This window comes from Macaca nemestrina, chromosome 3 (genome assembly GCF_043159975.1).
Source record: "Macaca nemestrina isolate mMacNem1 chromosome 3, mMacNem.hap1, whole genome shotgun sequence".
Lineage (NCBI taxonomy): Eukaryota > Metazoa > Chordata > Mammalia > Primates > Cercopithecidae > Macaca > Macaca nemestrina.
The window spans coordinates 95,620,226-95,638,847 of record NC_092127.1 but is presented as its reverse complement, the minus strand read 5'-3'; the positions used below and the strand labels follow the sequence as shown (position 1 = coordinate 95,638,847).

The following is an 18,622-nucleotide window of genomic DNA, read 5'->3' as shown; positions in this document are numbered from 1 at the left end:
AATGTATTTCTTGATAGCTTTCTTTAAGATAACTACATTTGCAAAGTACTCTGTACCTAGAAACCTTTCAACAGATATTTATAGAATATAATTTACTCATGCATGTGATTAGACACATGTAAGATTCACTTGTGTCAAATTTACTAATATAATGAAAACTTGGACCAAACAAACAACAAAAAACATTATCCAGCACTCATACTCAAAAGCAGTCTGAGAGCTTGGTATTTTTCAGTTCCTATAGAGTGATCATGTGGTTCATAAAATCTTAGTCTCCAAAATGTATTTTCAAATGAATGCCAGGGAAAGCCAACAAATGAGAACTAGGGTACTTAGGATTATTGTAATTGCCTAATGTGTTTGGTGACCTTGTATTCCCGGTTAACAGCAACTTACGCTTCTTTCAAATTCTTTTGTACAAAAACCAATTGTTTTGTCCACTCTCTACTTAGCCTCTAAGTCACTAAGGTGTGACTGTTTCATTAGTTGAAAGCAAATGTCTAAAATTAAATATTTTATTTTAAAAATCAATCATCTTGCATAATAATAGCTTTAACTTTATGCTCAATTTAAAATATTTGTATTTAAATAACTGCTTACAGAACGGAAATAGAAATGATATATAAAATAATACAGAAGATATAAGGATTGAAGAAGTTAGGATGACTAAGTATTTTTATTTACTTTTATCATTTATAATTGAATTTTGTTGTCTGGTAAAAACATTTAAGGAAAGATTAAAAACTTAGTTTAATGTATTATTTCTAAACATTTGCTCCTTCATAAAATCTTCCTGCAATTCCTCTTTTTAAAAATGTTTTCATTGCATATCCCAATGATATGCTTTCCTTCTCTCCATGAAATTCAGATATTAGTTTTCCTTAAAACACCTAGATTGTTTCTTCCTCTCCTGCTGTTCCTTATTTTGTTTTTCTATTCTGGTGTCTTGATATCTCCTTATAACAAATTCCATACCATTGGCCTTCCTAACTTGTAAACATTTCTAATACTTACATATGCTCTATAAAATATAATGAGTTTTTTCCAAGAAGAATGGTGGCCATTAATTCCACATATATCAAAATGGAATGTGTCATCCTTGAGCAAAATATAAGCTCACACCGTGCATAAAGACAACTATTGTTTGCTTCAGCCAGGAGTATGTTTTAGGGAAAAAATATTTTACGCATTAAGAAATACTCTCTTCTTTCTTTAATGTCTTTGAGCTATATATGTGAGCAGAATTATAAAGAATTTCCAGTGACTAATTCTCAGTTTTGGCCTTCCTGGCATTCTGTAGTCGTGCATATTAAAACCTCTAAACAACTCTCATTAAAGCCTTAGCAGTAGAGCTTGTAGCTTGTACCTATCAAAAATGTCAGATGCTTTTTTCCAACGCCCTCACTAGCAAATAATATTACATAGTTATTAAAATATGGGAATTAACCCCAAAATCTGCAAGTTGCAAACAGTGTTGTAAATCAACTAAGCAATTATCGTGAGATTTTTTAAGTGACTGAATACAGATTCAGAATCATGAAGTTATTATCTAATAACCCAACAAGTGATGTGAATAAATCCTTGCTAATACGAAAATTATCAGCCACTGAAACACCCTTTTCTACAAGCAGGTCTGTGGATCCTCATGCTAATGCACTTAGATTGATAAACCACAGACATTCTCTGAAAGCTTCATTTGTTCCAGTTGCTGAGGCTGTGCTTAGAGAATCTGTCATGCAAATGATCAGCAAATCATAATCTGCAATTTGTTTTCATTTAATAGGCAGACAGGTTTTCACCAATTTAGACTCAAGTCCTATTAATACTCTTTGAAACTAATTACTGGAAAATGAATTTTAATGGCAGGATTTTATCATTTATTATGTTCCCTTCTGTCTCGATAAAGGAAGACTCAAAGCCATCTACTTGCACTTTGAAAATATATGTTAAATAGGCACAAGCCATAATCTCCTGTCATCTGGGCCATTGCAAAGGAAACCCTAATCCTCTCTCCTGCAATAATCCATTCTACACTCTACTCTTAAAATTACTTTCTTATTATCCTATTTCCCTTCCACAAAAGCTTCAATTCCCTGTCAAATAAATAGCCGACACTTTAACAAAGCCATCTTTGTTGCCCTCCATTATCTGTTCGCAGTTAACATATTTTTATCCTTATTTGATATTGCAATATAACATGTACACAGAAAAAAGCATGAAACATTAATTAATAAATAGTAAAGTAACACCCAGAAATCACTACCCAGAGTGAAAAGCAGACCATTGTCATTACCACAGAAACCACCTCTTCGGTGCATCTTTCTGATCAGCCCCTTGGCAGCATCCCAGAGGCTAACCACCCAGAGGTAATCACTTCCTCTATTTTCTTTAGATTGTCTCCAGCTACGTGTGAATTCTTAAATAATATAGTCAATTTACCCATTTTTGAATGTTATGTAAATGGAATCAAACTCAGCTTTCCTTCGCTATTGCTTTTTTCTACCAACTTACTCTCTTAAACATTCATTCATATTAGGGTACAGCTTATGTTAACTTCAATTGTAAGCTGTTTAGTATTCCACAGCATCAATGTACCACAATATATTTATCTTTTCCATGTTGATGGGCATTTGCATTTTTAGATTGTTTCCAGATTTGAGCTATTACAGACAAGGCTGCTATGAACATTCTTGGACATATAGTTTGGTGCCCAGTATTCTTTTGTCTTCATACCCAAGGAATGGAATTTCTAGGACATAGCCATGCGTATCTTCATACTAGATAAATATCGATGTAATACTTACAACCAGGTAATATTAACTTGCATATAAGTAGCTCTATATGCTAGCAGGCAAGTCAAAATCTTTTTCAAAATGGTTGTAAATTTATATATCCAGCAGCAGTGAATGCTGTTCACTCCTATTTCTAGTTCGACTTCTAAAAATAGGAGCACTTCTATTTCTTTATATGCCTGACAGTACTTGGGATTATCAGACCACCTCACTTTCTGTTCCTCCTCTATTTATTCTCGCTTTGGGATTTTCTATCCTCTTGTTCATTCTTCCTTCACCCTGGGTATTAATTCTGACCTACTGCAATTCGTGAATTCTTTCTTCATCTGTTTCTAATATGTTAATGACTCAGTCATGAAGAATTCTTTCTTCATCTGTTTCTAATATCTTAATGACTCAGAAACTTTGGTAATTGTCTTTTCTAATTCTCAAATTTGTTTAGTTCTTTTTCAACTGTATAACAACACTTTTTGTACTTTCTAGTTTCCTGACAAATAAAAAAAAAAAAGTTGCCCTTCATTTCTTCAAACACAATTAATGTAATATTTCTAATATGCATGTGAAAATTCTAATATCTAAATTCTTGAGAGATCAATTTCTGTTCCTCGTTTTTTCTGCAGGTTCTATTTTTGAAGAATTATGTTGGTGCAAAAGTAACTGAGGTTTCTGCCATTACTTTTAATGGCAAACACTGCAATTACTTTTACACCAATCTAATATTTCTTTTCACCACATTTCTTTGATTTTTGTTTTGAAGATCATATTCAAAAACTTATTTGATGGAATCATGTTATACCTAAAGTAATGTTACCTTTTTCTAGAGAGGGTTGTGTTTTTCTCTGTCAGGAATCTGGAGCCTCTACCAGTGTACCACCATAAATTGTGTTAAAATTTGAGATTAAACTACACAGTCCTGGATTTTAATCAATAGGTGGAAAAAATTTGAGCTTCAAGGAGGTAAGCTTCAAGTAAGGCAGATTATGATGCCTCCTTCTTCTGTAACATATTGTGTGACTTTGAGTTGAGTTTCTTCCTGAGTTTTCTCATCTATTAAAAAAGTGCATAGCTGGTAACCCCCAAAATCATGATTTTCCATTTATTTATTTATTTATTTATTTATTTATTTATTTATTTATTTATTTATTTTTTAGTGTCTACCGTATTTCTTTGTTGTCCTGTCAGTACCAGTTCTGGTGTGTGTTGTTTTTTCTTTCTTTATATTTTTTCTGAGCACAGTGATTGAGTACATGCCCCACTAATAGGGTATAATTATTTTGAGAGTAATATCCATGACTTAATACCATATCTCTCACTATATTGAGTGTAGTACCTTGATGCAGTAGCTAGCTACTCAGTAAATGTTAAATGGATAAGTCAATGAGTGAATAAATTTTAGGGACAGGTGCATAGATAAAAGTAATCGAAACAAGCTAAGTATTACCGCAGAGAAGGAACACGTATCTTTTCTATTATAGTTCCCACAGCTTCAACCAAATTTCTTTTGCTATGTTTACCTGTCCAATATATTGGCTGGTTGTACTCATACAGTACTAGTCTGAGCTAGAATTTATGAGTAATGGTCCAAATCTGTAATACAGCTTAAAAATAAAGCTTTAAAAACATTGATTCAGATGAAGAATGATAAGATGCAATAAAAGTTTATTTAGGGTATAAAATTTAAAAGGTATGTTCATCAACAATTCATTTTGAAAGTCCCCTTAGTATAGCCATTTCTATTCTGTATCTTTAACCAATTACAGGTAACATTGCTAGGAACAGATTTTGACAACAGACTTGTGCAAGGGAATTGTGTGCCTAGAGATTTACTTAAAATGTAGAATTAAAGTCATTTCAAGAAAGAAATTTAACATATGAAGAAAATATAACCATTTAGCATACTAAATAATTGGTCTAGAGAGTTATGAGTTAAAAATGTACAAGAATTAATAATAGTTTTTAGCAACATATACATTGGGACAGTATTTTCGCCACATCTATTATTTACCTATGCAATCATTAAGTTCATAATTTTTAAGTATCACATCAAAGAGTGTTATTCAACTTCCTGATGAGTAAATTACTGATAAACATAGTCGATTTTTTCAGTTTCGAAGGTCCTGAAAAATAGATAAAGCATATGACTTCCAATTATTGATAGAAGAGCCAGTCAAATAATATCTTCCATGAATCCTCTTACAATTAGTTTGCTAACTGATATTCAAAATATAGAAATGAATGAATTGCACATAAGGAAATCAGTACTTGTTTTCTGTTGCCATCATATATCACAATACAAGCATTAAAGTCTGTTTTAATTATAGAACTTTATGATCTTATTTACATGGTCTGTGAATTTGATCTTTGTTTTGGAATTCCTTTAATCCATTCTGATTCTAATCACCTCAGGACCAACTTTAGTGTATTTGTGCAAGGCATAGTCATTAGCTAGCTCTATATGTTGTCAAAACCACCAAATGAGATGTAGCAAATTCTGCCAATTGTCTAAAGTTTTATTATGCACGTTAATATATGAATATTTGAAATATCAAGATATGTTGTATTTTACCAATAATATTAAAGTATTACTTCTTCACTTTTCACTTGTAGTATGATGTCATTTAAACAAGTCAGTATTATTGAGAGGTGACAATGTGCTACCAGCCCTCACTCTCAGTGCCTTCTCGGCCTCAGCATCCACTCTGGCAGCGCTTGAGAAGCCCTTCAGCCTGCCACAGCACGGTGGCAGCCCCTCTCTGGGCTGACCGACGCCGGAGCCGCCTCTCTCTCCTTGCGGGGAGGTGTGGAGGAACAGGCGCCGGTGGGAACCTGTGCTGTGTGCCATGCTCACAGGCCAGCGCAAGTTCCAGAGGCCCAGGGCAGTGAGGGGCTTAGCACCTGGGCCAGCAGCTGCGGTGGGTGCGCCTGGGCCCCCAGCAGTGCTGGCCCTCCAGTGCTGTGCTCGAGTTCTCACCGGGCCTCAGCTGTCTCCCCGTGGGGCAGGGCTGGGGACCTGCAACCCCCCATGCCCAAACCCCTGCTGCGGAGGGCTCCTGCGCCGCCAGAGCCTTGCCAACGAGCACCGCCCCCTCCTCTGGGGCGCTTGGTGCCAACTACCACCCACGTACTGATGAGTGTGGGTGCACTGCACGGGACTGGCAGGCAGCTCCACCCGAGGCTCCAGTGTGGCGTCCACTGGGTGAAGCCAGCTGGGCTCCTGAATCTTAGTGGGGACTTGGAGAACTTTTATGTCTAGCTAAGGGATGGTAAACGCACCAATTAGCGCTCCGTGTCTAGCTCAGGGTTGTAAATGGACCAATAAGCACTCTGAAAAATGGACCAATCAGCTCTCTGTAAAATGGATCAATCAGCTTTATGTAAAATGGACCAATCAGCAGGATGTAGGTGGGGCCAGATGAGGGAATAAAAGCAGGCTGCCTGAACGAGACAGGGGAAACTCCTTAGATCTGATTATGCGGTGTGGTAGCTTTGTTCCTTGGCAATTTGGGTGCAGTGACTTTAAGAGCTGTAACACTCATTGGGAAGGTCTGCAAGGGAGGCGAGATGAGGAGCGCAGTAGAGAAGTAAGTGAGGCCACGAACCCACCAGAAGGAAGAAACTTCAGTTGCATCTGAGGGAACAACCTCCGGTCTATCATAAGAACTGTAACACTCAGTGCAGGGGTCTGTGGCTTAATTCTTCGAAGTCAGCCAGACCAAGAACCCACCAATTGTGGACACATTAGTAGAAATTTGATTCATTCTGAAAACCTCTAATCGACTGATCTAATGTTCAATATTCATTAACATCAAGTATTAGTACAATGGGGAATGAAAAAGTTGGAAATACTCTTCTGTTCTTTCCCTTTCTTTCCGTTCCTCGTTTCCGTCCCTCGCTTCCCTCCTTCCCTCCCCACCTTCCTTTCCCCATCCTTCCCTCCCTCCCCACCTTCCTCTCCCCATCCCTCCCTACCTGCCTTTTCTTTCTTTCCCTGCCTTTGCTTTCTTTGTTTCCCTGCCTTTTCTTTTTTCCTTGCCTTTTCTTTCTTTCCCTCCCCCTCCCTCTCTGATGGTCTCACTCTATCACCCGTGCTGGAGTGCAGTGGCATAATCTCGGCTCACTGCAAGCTCCGCCTCCTGGGTTCACGCCATTCTCTTGCCTGTTGCTCTCAAGTAGCGGGGACTCCATGGCCATTTTATTTTATTTTATTTTATTTATTTATTTATTTATTTTAGCGGTGATGGGGTTTCACCGTGTTAGCCAGGGTTGTTTCGATCTCCTAACTTCGTGGTATATCTGTCTCAGCCTCCCAAAGTGCTAGAACATTTTTTTCTTATAATCTCGGGCTGTGGCGAGTTGGCCCAAGTGTTGTGGGACATTTTAGGTGTCAGGGACATAAACTACTCTCATTTGTCTGCTGTGTGGAGTCCCAGTTACCAGAACACCAGCCATTGTGTGTTCTTTCTAGTTTTCAGGTATCAGAAAGAACAAGAAGAAATGTTGCACAAACCACCCTGCTTGCATCACATTGGCCAGAATTAGTCACATGTCCATGAAGCAAGCCACAGTGCCTGAAGTAGGACTACAGATTTTCTTTATTCTCCATAGTGGTAAAATACAAACAATTAGAGAAGAAGAGAACTCCTGTAGAGGACAACTAGCAGTAACCTACTCTACTAACTGTCCATTTACTGCTTCATTTTGCTCTAAGATAACATACAAACAGTGAAACTAAAATATGTTTTCAAAATTAGAAATTGTAAGTACTTTAGATAACTAAGATTAAAGAAATGTTACAAATACAACAATATCAACATAGTTATAGAGGAACGTGAAACTTAGTACTGATTTTCTGAATATCCAAAATGAAAAGAAGTACCTCAATAATTGATTACATTGTTTTTTATCATTTTGAAAAAGGCACCACTGAGACAAAGTTCTTTGACCCTGAATAATTACAAAATTTATCTCATGGTAATTTTTAGGGAGAAAACTGTATATTATGGTTGACAATATTCCTATAACAGGTGCAGTAATTTTATAAGCTACTTATAGTGTCTTTGAATAAAAGTCAAAATGAAAGCATTATGAAGGCTGTTTTGTGAGTCTCTGAGGAAAAATGATTCCAAAAAAAAAACCCTTTGGGTATTCTGGCTTATATACAAGGAGAGATTTTAGCCTGCCCAGAGGGCTGGGTGGACTACATACACTATGAATGGTTATCTGTAAATATTACTGTTGCTGAAAGATTTCTGAACAAGTGTAGGAAATTAAGGAATAGATTATCTAATTTTCTGTAGTCTGCCAGCATGTTTCAAATCAATCGAGCTCTCTTAACACCAGGTGTTCTCAAAAGTGAAAAGGGCCTATTTGTTAGCTTTAAGAAGACAAAAATGGGAAAAGATAAAAGAGGTGGAAGCAGAAACCAATTTGCTAAATTTACTAAATTAGACGGTTTATTGAAAAGGTAAGTGAATTTCTCATATCAGTCATAAAGAAGCTATTTTTGCAATGAAATGTGTGTTTATATCGAAGTCAGAGATTAGTTAGTGAATAACTCCCAGTAAATGTGAGATTATTAATTTCAGCTAAATTATGTGTTCTTAGAATTTTATTTTTTCAGGTAGTTTTATGTAGATTATATCTGTTAAAATTTTATTGGATGTAATTTACGTGGTTTACAAACAATAAATTCCTGAGACTAGATATGATAAATTTATAGTTTGTTGAATGTTTTGTTATTGAGGAATCTCAGATGGGTCCTCAGATGGCAAGGAAAATAAACTCATGGACCCTAAGTTTTTTAATTACTTTTATCTAATTTTTGATATGGTGATAATTAAAAGGGAGATGACAAGAAATTGAATTATTAAGCATTGTTAAATAATATGATGCATTAATAATGCATAAGTTATACTCCTGAGTTGCGTTGTTTCAAAGTATAAAGCAATTTTTAGATTTAATCAAAACTCTTTAAGGAATTAATCTTTGCTTTTAGGGAGCACTATAGATTGACATCAGAAATTTCTCTTATTTCCATGTAGGAAGAACCTTTTGTGATGGTCTCTGAAAATGTCTTGGGTAAGCCGAAGAAATACCAGGGCTTCTCCATTGATGTTTTGGATGCCTTATCTAACTACCTGGGTTTTAACTATGAAATTTATGTAGCACCGGATCACAAATATGGAAGCCCACAAGAAGATGGGACATGGAATGGCTTGGTAGGAGAACTTGTCTTTAAGGTAAGAATTAATTAATTAATTTATTTGTCTCATACCTAAAGGTTCAATTATTTGTCTCATACGTAAAGTTTCAACAGTAACACCTTGAAGCTAATTTCATATAAAATAAGTGCAATGTGTTTAGGTTGGTTAAGCATTAGGTGGTGGAGTTGAGTACAAAAGTCTGACTCAATACTATTTTATGAACTTTGTGGAAAAAAAAGTAAATGACAAAATAGACCAAATGTTAAAGTATATCCTGTGGTAGAAGAGGGTTTAGAGGAAGGCCTTTTCTTTGCTCAACTTATACCCCAAAAACTGTATATGATACATGATGAAATCACAATGTAACATACACACGCAATTAGTACTGTTGTTTTCTTTTTAAAAATGTGATGTTATTGGAAAAAAAAATGCACTACTTAGAAACTAATCATTTCATTTTGGAATCTAATCAAGATAGGTCTATACATACGTATATATTTTTCTTTGTTCTTTCAATTCTCAGAAAGGTGTTTAAAACCTGTGTCTTTCTTCAGTCCTGTCAGAATCTGCTTCAGTTTCTTGAGGCTCTGTTATTAGGCCCATAGACATTTATAATTATTAAGTTTTCCTCATAAATTATTGACTAGTTGGGTTTAAGTTTATAACTTACTATTTGGTTTATATGTATACTATTTTTTTTCTCTGTTACTTCTTTTCCTGTTTTTCTTGGGGTTAATTAAATATATTTCAGTACTTGATTTTGTTGCTCTTGCTGCCCTTTTAGTTGTCTCCCTTTGTATTTTGGTTCGTGGTTAGTCTAAAGGTCATAATATGCATTCTTAACTTACCACATTCTGTCTAAAGTTAATATTGTACCACTTCATATAAAAAGTAATAAACTTTCAGCAATATAATTTTATTTACACTCACCCTATCATTTTTGCTATTGTGGTCACGTATTTATATTTTATTAACCTCATACCAAATATCATAGTTTTTTATTTAAATAGTTATTGTCTTTTAAAGGTACAAAAAGAAAAAAAAGACAGTTACTGGGATATAATCACTTATTTACCATGTCTGGGGCTCTTTATTCCTTACATATATTTGAGCTCCCATTTGGTATAATGTACCTTCAACCTGAAGAACTTTCTTTAGAGTGTCTTGAAGTGCAGTGCTACATAGGTAGCATATATTCTCAACTTTTGTCTACCTTGAAATGTCTTTTTTTAACCCTCATTTTGAAATGATATTCTTACTGGACATCAAACTCTGAATTCACAGGGTTTTTTAATGTTCATCATTTTAAGGTTGTGATTCTATCACTTTTGCCCTCTATTTTTTCTGGTGAGAAATTAGCCATCATCTGTATCCTGATTCTTTATATGTAATGTATTTTTGTATGTGTTGGTGGCCGTTTTACAATTTTCTCTTCACTTTTTGGTGTTTAGAAATTGAACTGTGATGTTCTAGATATGATTTTCTTTGCATTTATTGTGCTGGGAATTCACTAAATTTCTGGGATAGGTTACATTTAGTAAATATAGGGAATTATTTCTTCACATTTTTTTACCTTCTTTCCTTTCTCTTCTTGATTTGAGGCTCAGAGAATATTCAAGTTAGATCACGTAATGTCTCCTAAGTCACAGAGGCCTTGCTTCTTTTATTAAGATATTTTTTACTCCCTGACCTTCAGATTTAACAATTTATCTTGATCTGCCTTCAAGTTTACTGATATTCTGCCATCTTCATTTTTTTTTAAGTCCATTCAGTAGCTTTTTCATTCTAGATTGCTTATTTTTTCTTTCTGGAATTTCAAATTTTTGAAATAAATTTTGTGTTTCTGCTGAGATTTCCTATCTTTTTTTATCAGTTTTGACTATCTTAAAAGTTCATGATCACATTTATAATGGCTTCTTTAAAGTCCTTGTTTGCTAAAATGTCAACATCTTACCATCTCAGAATACATTGCATTTTCCTGGTTCTTCACATTTCTGGTTACATTTGATTATATATTGAACTTTGTGGTTGATATGTTGTTAAGACTTGTGATTATATCTCTGAAATTGTATATTCTGAAAAGGATTGATTTTCGTTTCAGTGGATAGTTAAATCACTATCTGTTCCTCTTGAATTCGTGAGATTTAGCTTTAAACATTGTTAAGTCTATTTGATGTAATCTTAGTTCCTAGGGCAAATCCCTTGGTTTTTGTAATCCACACATTTCTAAGATACAGCCTTCTGGAGTTTCTGGGGAAAGTCTGTGGTTTTCCTCAAGCCCTTCTGACCTAGAGGAACTCAAAATTCAATCTATATCTTCCCTGTCATAGGCAACAATTGTAATCCCCTCTTTAGCACATTTCGCCTTCTAGCCATTACTGTTTGCTAATTTTCCTAGGATCTCTCCCATATATATGCAGTTTAGGGGTCAGCTAAGGATTTTAGAAAGCTTATACACAGATTTTGAGGTTCACTCCTCTGTGGCATCCTCCTCCTTGTGTTTCGCTTTTCAATTTCTGGGAACCCTAGCTGATTCAAACTCCATCCTCTGACAAGTTAGTTAATAAGGCTGACTTTCTGCTTGAGTGCTGTCCACCCCATCCCAGCTGAACTGAAGTGGGTCCTCAATGACTAAGCCTTATAAAGGAGGGCTCCACCCAGTGCAGGTATTATTTTCGAGGATACCCTGCAGTTTCTGCCTGCTTTGGGTTCCTCTCCAGTCCTTTCTATATATATATTTTTTTCAATTTGATCCTGAATTTTCAATTTTTATTCTTATAGGACTAGTCCAATAAAAGCTAGTACATCATTGCTAGAACTGGAATAATTTCTCAAATGCTTTAAAGTACTCAGAAAGCTAAAAGATCTAACCTAAATTGTTTGCAAGGAATGGAGAAGAGTAGAAATAAAAGGTTTCTTAAGGCAGTGGTAGGGAAAATAATAAAGCTATTTCTATATTCTATAAAATCCTAATGAATTTGGTCTATTTAATACATAAGTTACATACAGAATTTTATTGCCAAAGCATTAATATCATTATTTCTAATAGAAAATGGGCAATCATCAGTCCTCATCCTTCTTATTAAAACCACACCACTTCATCTTCTATTCTTTTAAAACTCACAAATTCAGTGTTCTACCTTTATATTTCTAAGGACTCTTTCCTGATCTAAACCCAGATTAGCAATTATGTTAAAATTAGTGTAAAGAAAAGGCATTATACAAATTTATTCTATATAGATAGTGGTTAAAATCCTTAATGAGTTATTATGCTAATAAACTACACTTGCTAGATGCAAATTAAACATAAAAAGCATTCAAATTAGTATGTTGATGTTGTTTTTAATTTGTTTTATGTGCTTGCACTAGTTAGTTTAATTTTGGAGACTTGCTTTTTCACCTATAAAATGAGGAGTCCAAGTATGTTAATGGTAAGATCACTTCCAAATACTCTGTTTCGAAAATATAAGTTTATTGTATAACAATCATACACAAGAAATAAAATGTTTTACATAAACAATTTCACTGTATTATTTACATGTAAGAGCATGTCATCATTGTATGATAATTTATAGTTTAGCAGGAGTCCTTTTGCAAAAAAAAAAAAAAAGAAGACACATGATTTTTAGACAGAAAAATTATAAAACTGTTCACTGGAACTAGGTTTTTATTTTGTTCAAGTGGATATTTAGTCACTCTGACTAGTCTTTAGGAAAACTATTAAGCAGGTGGAGGAGAAGAAACCTACAAAAAAGACTTGGAGTAGATAGAGACATTAAAAGAAAATTGAGAAAATGGGTTGTCATGAATGCCAACAGAAAATAACATTTCAAGAAGGAAAGAGCAGGCAACGTTAGAAAATGACTATCAAGTTAAAGGTATATAATGTTCCCTTAACTGTATTCTGACTGTTACCAGTAGAGCTATAAGTTCTATTTTTTAACAATTACAAATGTTAATTCAATTACATAAATGATACTTTAATAAAATACCATAAAATAATTTAACTTTCCCAGAAAATTAATCGTATTCAAACTTTATGAGGTGTATTTAGCCCTATCAAGCAAAATTACACTGTTGAAATGGCATAAAAATATTACTATGGAGTTCCAGAAAAGCAAGCTTATTATTGTTGTTATACCTTCTGATAATATAGATACTTTTGTGAATCTAAGTATATATTAAATAAATATTGCCAATGAATGTCTGTACAAAACAATAAGAATTCTAAAATTAACAGGATTAACTCATGTGTGCCTTTCTAAGGGGCTACCAAACTTAAAAGATTGTTTCACATAGTGCAGTTTTATATGTCATAATGATTATGCACAAACCATCACATTAAAGAAGAGTCAAAGAAGAAATGATGGAAAGTGAGCTCTAAATTCATATGATTATTCCACAGTGATTAGATCACACGTTAGAGAGTTTTCTCATTAAAACCAGAAGTCAGTGGTCCAGTACATACATACTTTTAAGGGAGGAAAATGCAGTCAGAGAGAGAGCGAATGATTGATATGATGTACATACGGAGTCTATTTAAAAACTAATAATATAGTAGAGTCTCCTCAAGTCCTTCTCTGCCTCACTACTTTTATAATTTTCTGCAACTAATGTGTTCTTAAAATTTATGAAAACACAAATCTGGCCAAAAGATGTTGAACAGATAAATGAGAGGTATCTTCTGCTTAGTACAGGAGAAATATTTAAGGGTGAGTTAATGTAACTGAGAAATTACTTTCTCCTAGTTTAGAAGGGAAGAGAGGCCCACAGAGAACTTTATATAAGAAATAAAAAATGTATCAAGTTTAGGATAGAAGTACCAAAAAAAATTAAAAACAAAGATAACTCAGTTAGATACAGTTGGATGTTTGATGATATAGTTTCTTCTTTCACTGACTTTCACGTCAGCAGCTTTTAAAGTGGAGTATTTGGGGGTACCAGACTTTCCGAGGGGCAAGCCAGTATATTTGGCACAGAAAAATTTCAAGGAGTTGAGTGACATTTTGAAATAGAAACTAAAAACTTCCTTTTTCATATATTAATTTGTTTGAAAAAGATTTCTATAAAGTAAAAAAATACAGAAATTAAATCTTAATGCTAAACTGTATCTCATTTAAACCGTAATTAGAATTGACCCATGGATATCTACATTATTTTTTAAAGACTCTATCCATAACATTGTAAGCTACATTTGTAATAAAATTTCATTTTTATGGACACTGAATCCATAGATTGTATACTAATCAAATCATGACTCAATTCAGAAAAAAATGTTTTATACCTAAAACTTTATAGTCACTGCTTACTTAATAAAGATTGTAATTTTAATTTGCATGCAAATTTTTGATGCAAAAGTACTTTGGTGATCAAGAAAAGATTTTCAAACATACATTTCTATTGTATTTGAATTACAATTTTGTGAGAGTAGGGCAGAATATAAATATAGTTCAAGCATAAAATCAAATGCTATAAATATTCTACCTATTAAAGCATGAGGTCAAATCACTATGATATTCAGAATCTAACAGATATATTTTTAAAAGTGACTTGACAATTTTATTTTATCAATATTTACAACACAATATACATAAGTCAGTGCCAGCGCCCACTCAGGAAAATGAAAACCATTCCTAGAATTTTGAAAAGAGGGAAATTTAGTATGGTGGGTTGATCACAAAGGTGCTAGAAGGAATCAAAGAGCAAAGGATGAACAGAGTAGGACACTGGAAAAGCAAAAGGAAAATAGTAAAATACAGATAGCAAGTGCTACTGGTGTGTCAGTTGATTTCATCTACCAGACATATTCCCCTTGATCAGACCTGGAATTCCCAAAAAGTTGCTGCCTGTGCCCTAGCTGCTGGGATCAAGAATCGCCTACTGCCACTGCTGCTGCAGCCACTGAAATAATCATTTAAAGCAGAAGGCTCTTCTCTTTCTCTTTCTGTCTATCTTCAGTGGTTTCCCTCTGGTGGAAATTATGGAGAAGCCAGATAGCAAAGGAGCCTGGGAAATCTGGTTTGCAGATTTCCATCCCTATAAAGCTCACAGTATATAGTGGAGTAGAAAGTGGTAGGTATGGATTTAAGAGAAAACAGGTAATGATCAGTACTGTCTGTAAATTGCACCCTTTACAATTGTCTAAAGGATTGCAAAATTAATATGTTAATTATAAATGTGGAGAGATACATACTTAAAAAATTCCTTCGGGGGTTTTATGAAGAAAAAAGCTTGATGGTTATTACAATGGAAGATTTATTTTATACAAAGAACATGACTGGTAGTTTTGGATTGAAAATAATCTGTTCTTTCAGCCTAATTTTACCTGGGCATTTCCGCCACCTGGAAATTAAGTCTCTTCATGCTAACAGATTATCAAATGCTAAGTTATGTGACAATAATTTTACTCCCCAAGGAAAATAGATCTAACAGTGGAATAAAGCCAGAACCCAGGAAAATGGAAAAAAGGAAGGATAAGTGGACTAAATTATAAATCTGTAAAATTAGGATAAAGTACTTATACTTAGCACGTAACTATTTATAGTGATGTTTCCATGTTAAAATATAGCACTATTGAGAGTCGTATCTCTCAATTTCTAAAATACTAATATAACACTAGGCTTTTTTGTCACTGCGCCCACCCACATGGTTTGATGAGAGTAAAGAATGTTTTTGAAAGTAGACATATAATATTGGAGTGTAATAAGATACCATTTAGTAATTATAATGCCAATAACCTCATTTTCTGAGAAATAAAATGCTCCCAAGACTAAACAGAATAAATCAGCTGCACAGGGCTACACAGCTTTCCTCATTTTTCATGGTTGACACAAAGTTTGGCAATTCTTTAGTTTTATTAGGTAAATACATTTCTATGATGAGTATTTTAATTCATCAATGCACTAACAATAGAAAGAATATATTTACCTGGAAGCTTTACAAATATTTTATTGTTTTGTTTTATTTTATTTTATTTATTTAGAGATGGAGTCCCTCTCTGTTGCCCTAGCTAGAATGCAGTGGCGCAATCTCAGCTCACTGCAACCTGTGCCTCCTGGGTTCAAGCGATTCTCCTGCCTCAGCCTCCCAGGTAGCTGTGATTACAGGCACCTGCCATCACACCTGGCTAATTTTTGTATTTTTAGTAGACACGGGGTTTCGCCATGTTGGCTGGGATGGTCTTAAACTCCTGACCTCAGGTAATCTGCCCGCCTTAGCCTTCTAAAGTGCTGGAATTACTGGCATGAGCCACTGCGCCCTGCCTATACATATTTCAAAATATATATCACTTAGCATGAGTTAATCACATGCCATGGTCAAAGTGCTATGGAGGGATGCAAATGTGAATAAGACATAGACATTGATCATGAAAACGTTTTGTTGATGGCCTCTATGTGCTACGCTCTGTGCTAGGCACTGGAGATACAAAGATAAATAAAACATGGTTCTTGCCCTTGAAGAGATCTTGTCTTAATGAGAAACACAGAGGTTAAACTAGACACTTATAATACAGTGCACTAGGTGCAATGATAGAGAAGCACTAAGAAAGCAACAAGGAAGGTAGAGTAAAGATAAATTTCCTGAAGGAGGAGAAATACAGTCTGATGACAAAATAACAAGGAGTAATTAGGTAAAGAGGGATTGGCAGAAAGTGAAGGACATCTAGTGACAGCCACAAGAGTAGAAATAAAGGTAGAAAGGTTAGAAATAGCATGGAAAGCAGGCCAAAATTTATGAGAATTTTGCAGCACTCCAAGCAAATAGTGACGAGAATCTATCCTACCATACTAATGTTGTGAATAAAATGAAAGATAGGAAATCAGAGATAAAAAGGAGGTAGGATAAACAGAATTTATTGACCAAAGTGAGGAGAAGGGAGAAGTCCGGAATAATTCATCGGTTCATAGTACAAATACATAAAAGGATGGTTGTGTAACTAATTGGGACGGAGATTGCTGAAAAAGATTTAGAGGAGGAGGACAGTTTAGAATAGGGTGAGTTGGATATGTAGCACTCTGAAACTCACTGTGAAAGTGCAATAGGAAGTATACATTTGGGAGTCAGCAACCTGTGGGTGGTAGTTGAAATCATGAAAGTACATCAGATTGCCAAAAAGAACACATGGAGTAAGAGGATCACTGGGCTAATCTTAGGATGAAACCCAAAGAAAGCTGTCACTTAAGAATTGACAAAAGAAGAGGAATTTATGAAAAAAATAAGAAAGTTTCAAAAAATAAGCTATGACTAGCAATGTCAGAACTATTTGAGATGTTGATAAGAACTGCCAAATGTTCACTAGATTGGCCATTTGGGAGTTGTTGGTTACCCAAGCCAGAACTCTTTTGGTAGCATAGTGGGAGAAAAAGCCAGACTGCAAAAGATGATGGGAAAAACTTGGATGTGAAAATGTGAAAAATGACATGCATATGTATTATTTTTTTCAGAAATTTTAGATGGAGAGCAGAAGAAAGAAAGAGATAATAGTTGGAAGGGTCATTGGTTTCGGTAGACTTTTTGTTTGTTTTTAAGTTAACAGAGACTTGAGTAAAAGTATAAGCTAAGGAAGAAAAAGAAAGAAGGAAAACTTAATAGAAAGCCAGTTAATATGTGAAGGATAAATATCCCAGAACAGATTTGACTCCATCAAAAATGATTAAACTGAAAATTGATTTTGATGAGGTAAAGATGTTACTTTGATACTGAGTATAATATGATGAGAATGTGTATGTTAATAATAGATAGGCAAGAGATTGGAAAATTTACAAAGATACTTTCTTATTCCTTCAAATTTCTTGATAAAAATTGGAGATTAGGTATGTTGAAGGTGATAGGGACATGTATTATGTAACAGTCTACAGGATAGTGGTGAAGATTGAAATAGACATTGAGGAAAGGGAAAGTGACTGCTAAATCAGAACAGATAAAAGAATAGATCAGTGGCACTAAAGACTGAGCGGAGGTGTATATGAAACTGACACTTTTTCATTGCTGCTAGTTTACACAACGGTGTGACTTTCTTCAGCTGAGATTGAATGCCCAAGTCTAGGAGCAGAGATGAAAACATTCATATCAAGATTGAGACATGGTGGATAAACTTGGTAAGGGAATTAAGTGAGATGAAAGAAGAGCTAAAATGATCAAGGAAGCATAGCCATGATCAGAGACATAAACTTGGATAAAATTTTGGAAAAGTTAATAAGATCAAATGAAGTTGAAAAACAGGTGAAGTATGAGTAAAGAAATGAAAGAGTAGGTTAGAAAGAGATAACCAGAGACTGAAATACAAAAGTTCTTAGAATTTGACCTTGACATTCATGGCAGAGTGTTAGAGAAGATAAAGGAAATAGGTTTAAAATAGCTCAAAATGGGGTGAGGGAGGGAGGGATGAATACGTGAAGCATAGGGGATTTTCGGGGTGGTAAAACTATTTTGGATGATACTGTAATGATGGATACGCTGCTGACATTATGCACTAGTCAGAACCCATAGAAAGAATGAACTCTAATATAAACTATACACCCTAGTTAATAATCATGTATTGATATGGGTTCATTGGCCAGGCAAGGTGGCTCATTCTGTAATCCCAACACTTTGGTAGGCCAAGATGGGAGGATCCCTTGAGGCCAG

The 18,622-nt window shown here is 34.7% G+C and overlaps 1 protein-coding gene across 3 annotated transcripts in view; it reads left to right on the top strand.

Annotated features, from left to right (window-relative positions):
- Positions 1–18,622, top strand: part of LOC105479619 (glutamate ionotropic receptor delta type subunit 2) — a 1,566,744-nt gene that overhangs the window by 1,183,134 nt on the left and 364,988 nt on the right. For all 3 annotated transcript variants that reach the window (XM_024792196.2, XM_011737665.3, XM_011737663.3), the window contains exon 10: positions 8,834–9,031. In XM_024792196.2, coding sequence (XP_024647964.1) covers positions 8,834–9,031 — 198 coding nt within the window. The remainder of the gene's footprint in view (positions 1–8,833; positions 9,032–18,622) is intronic.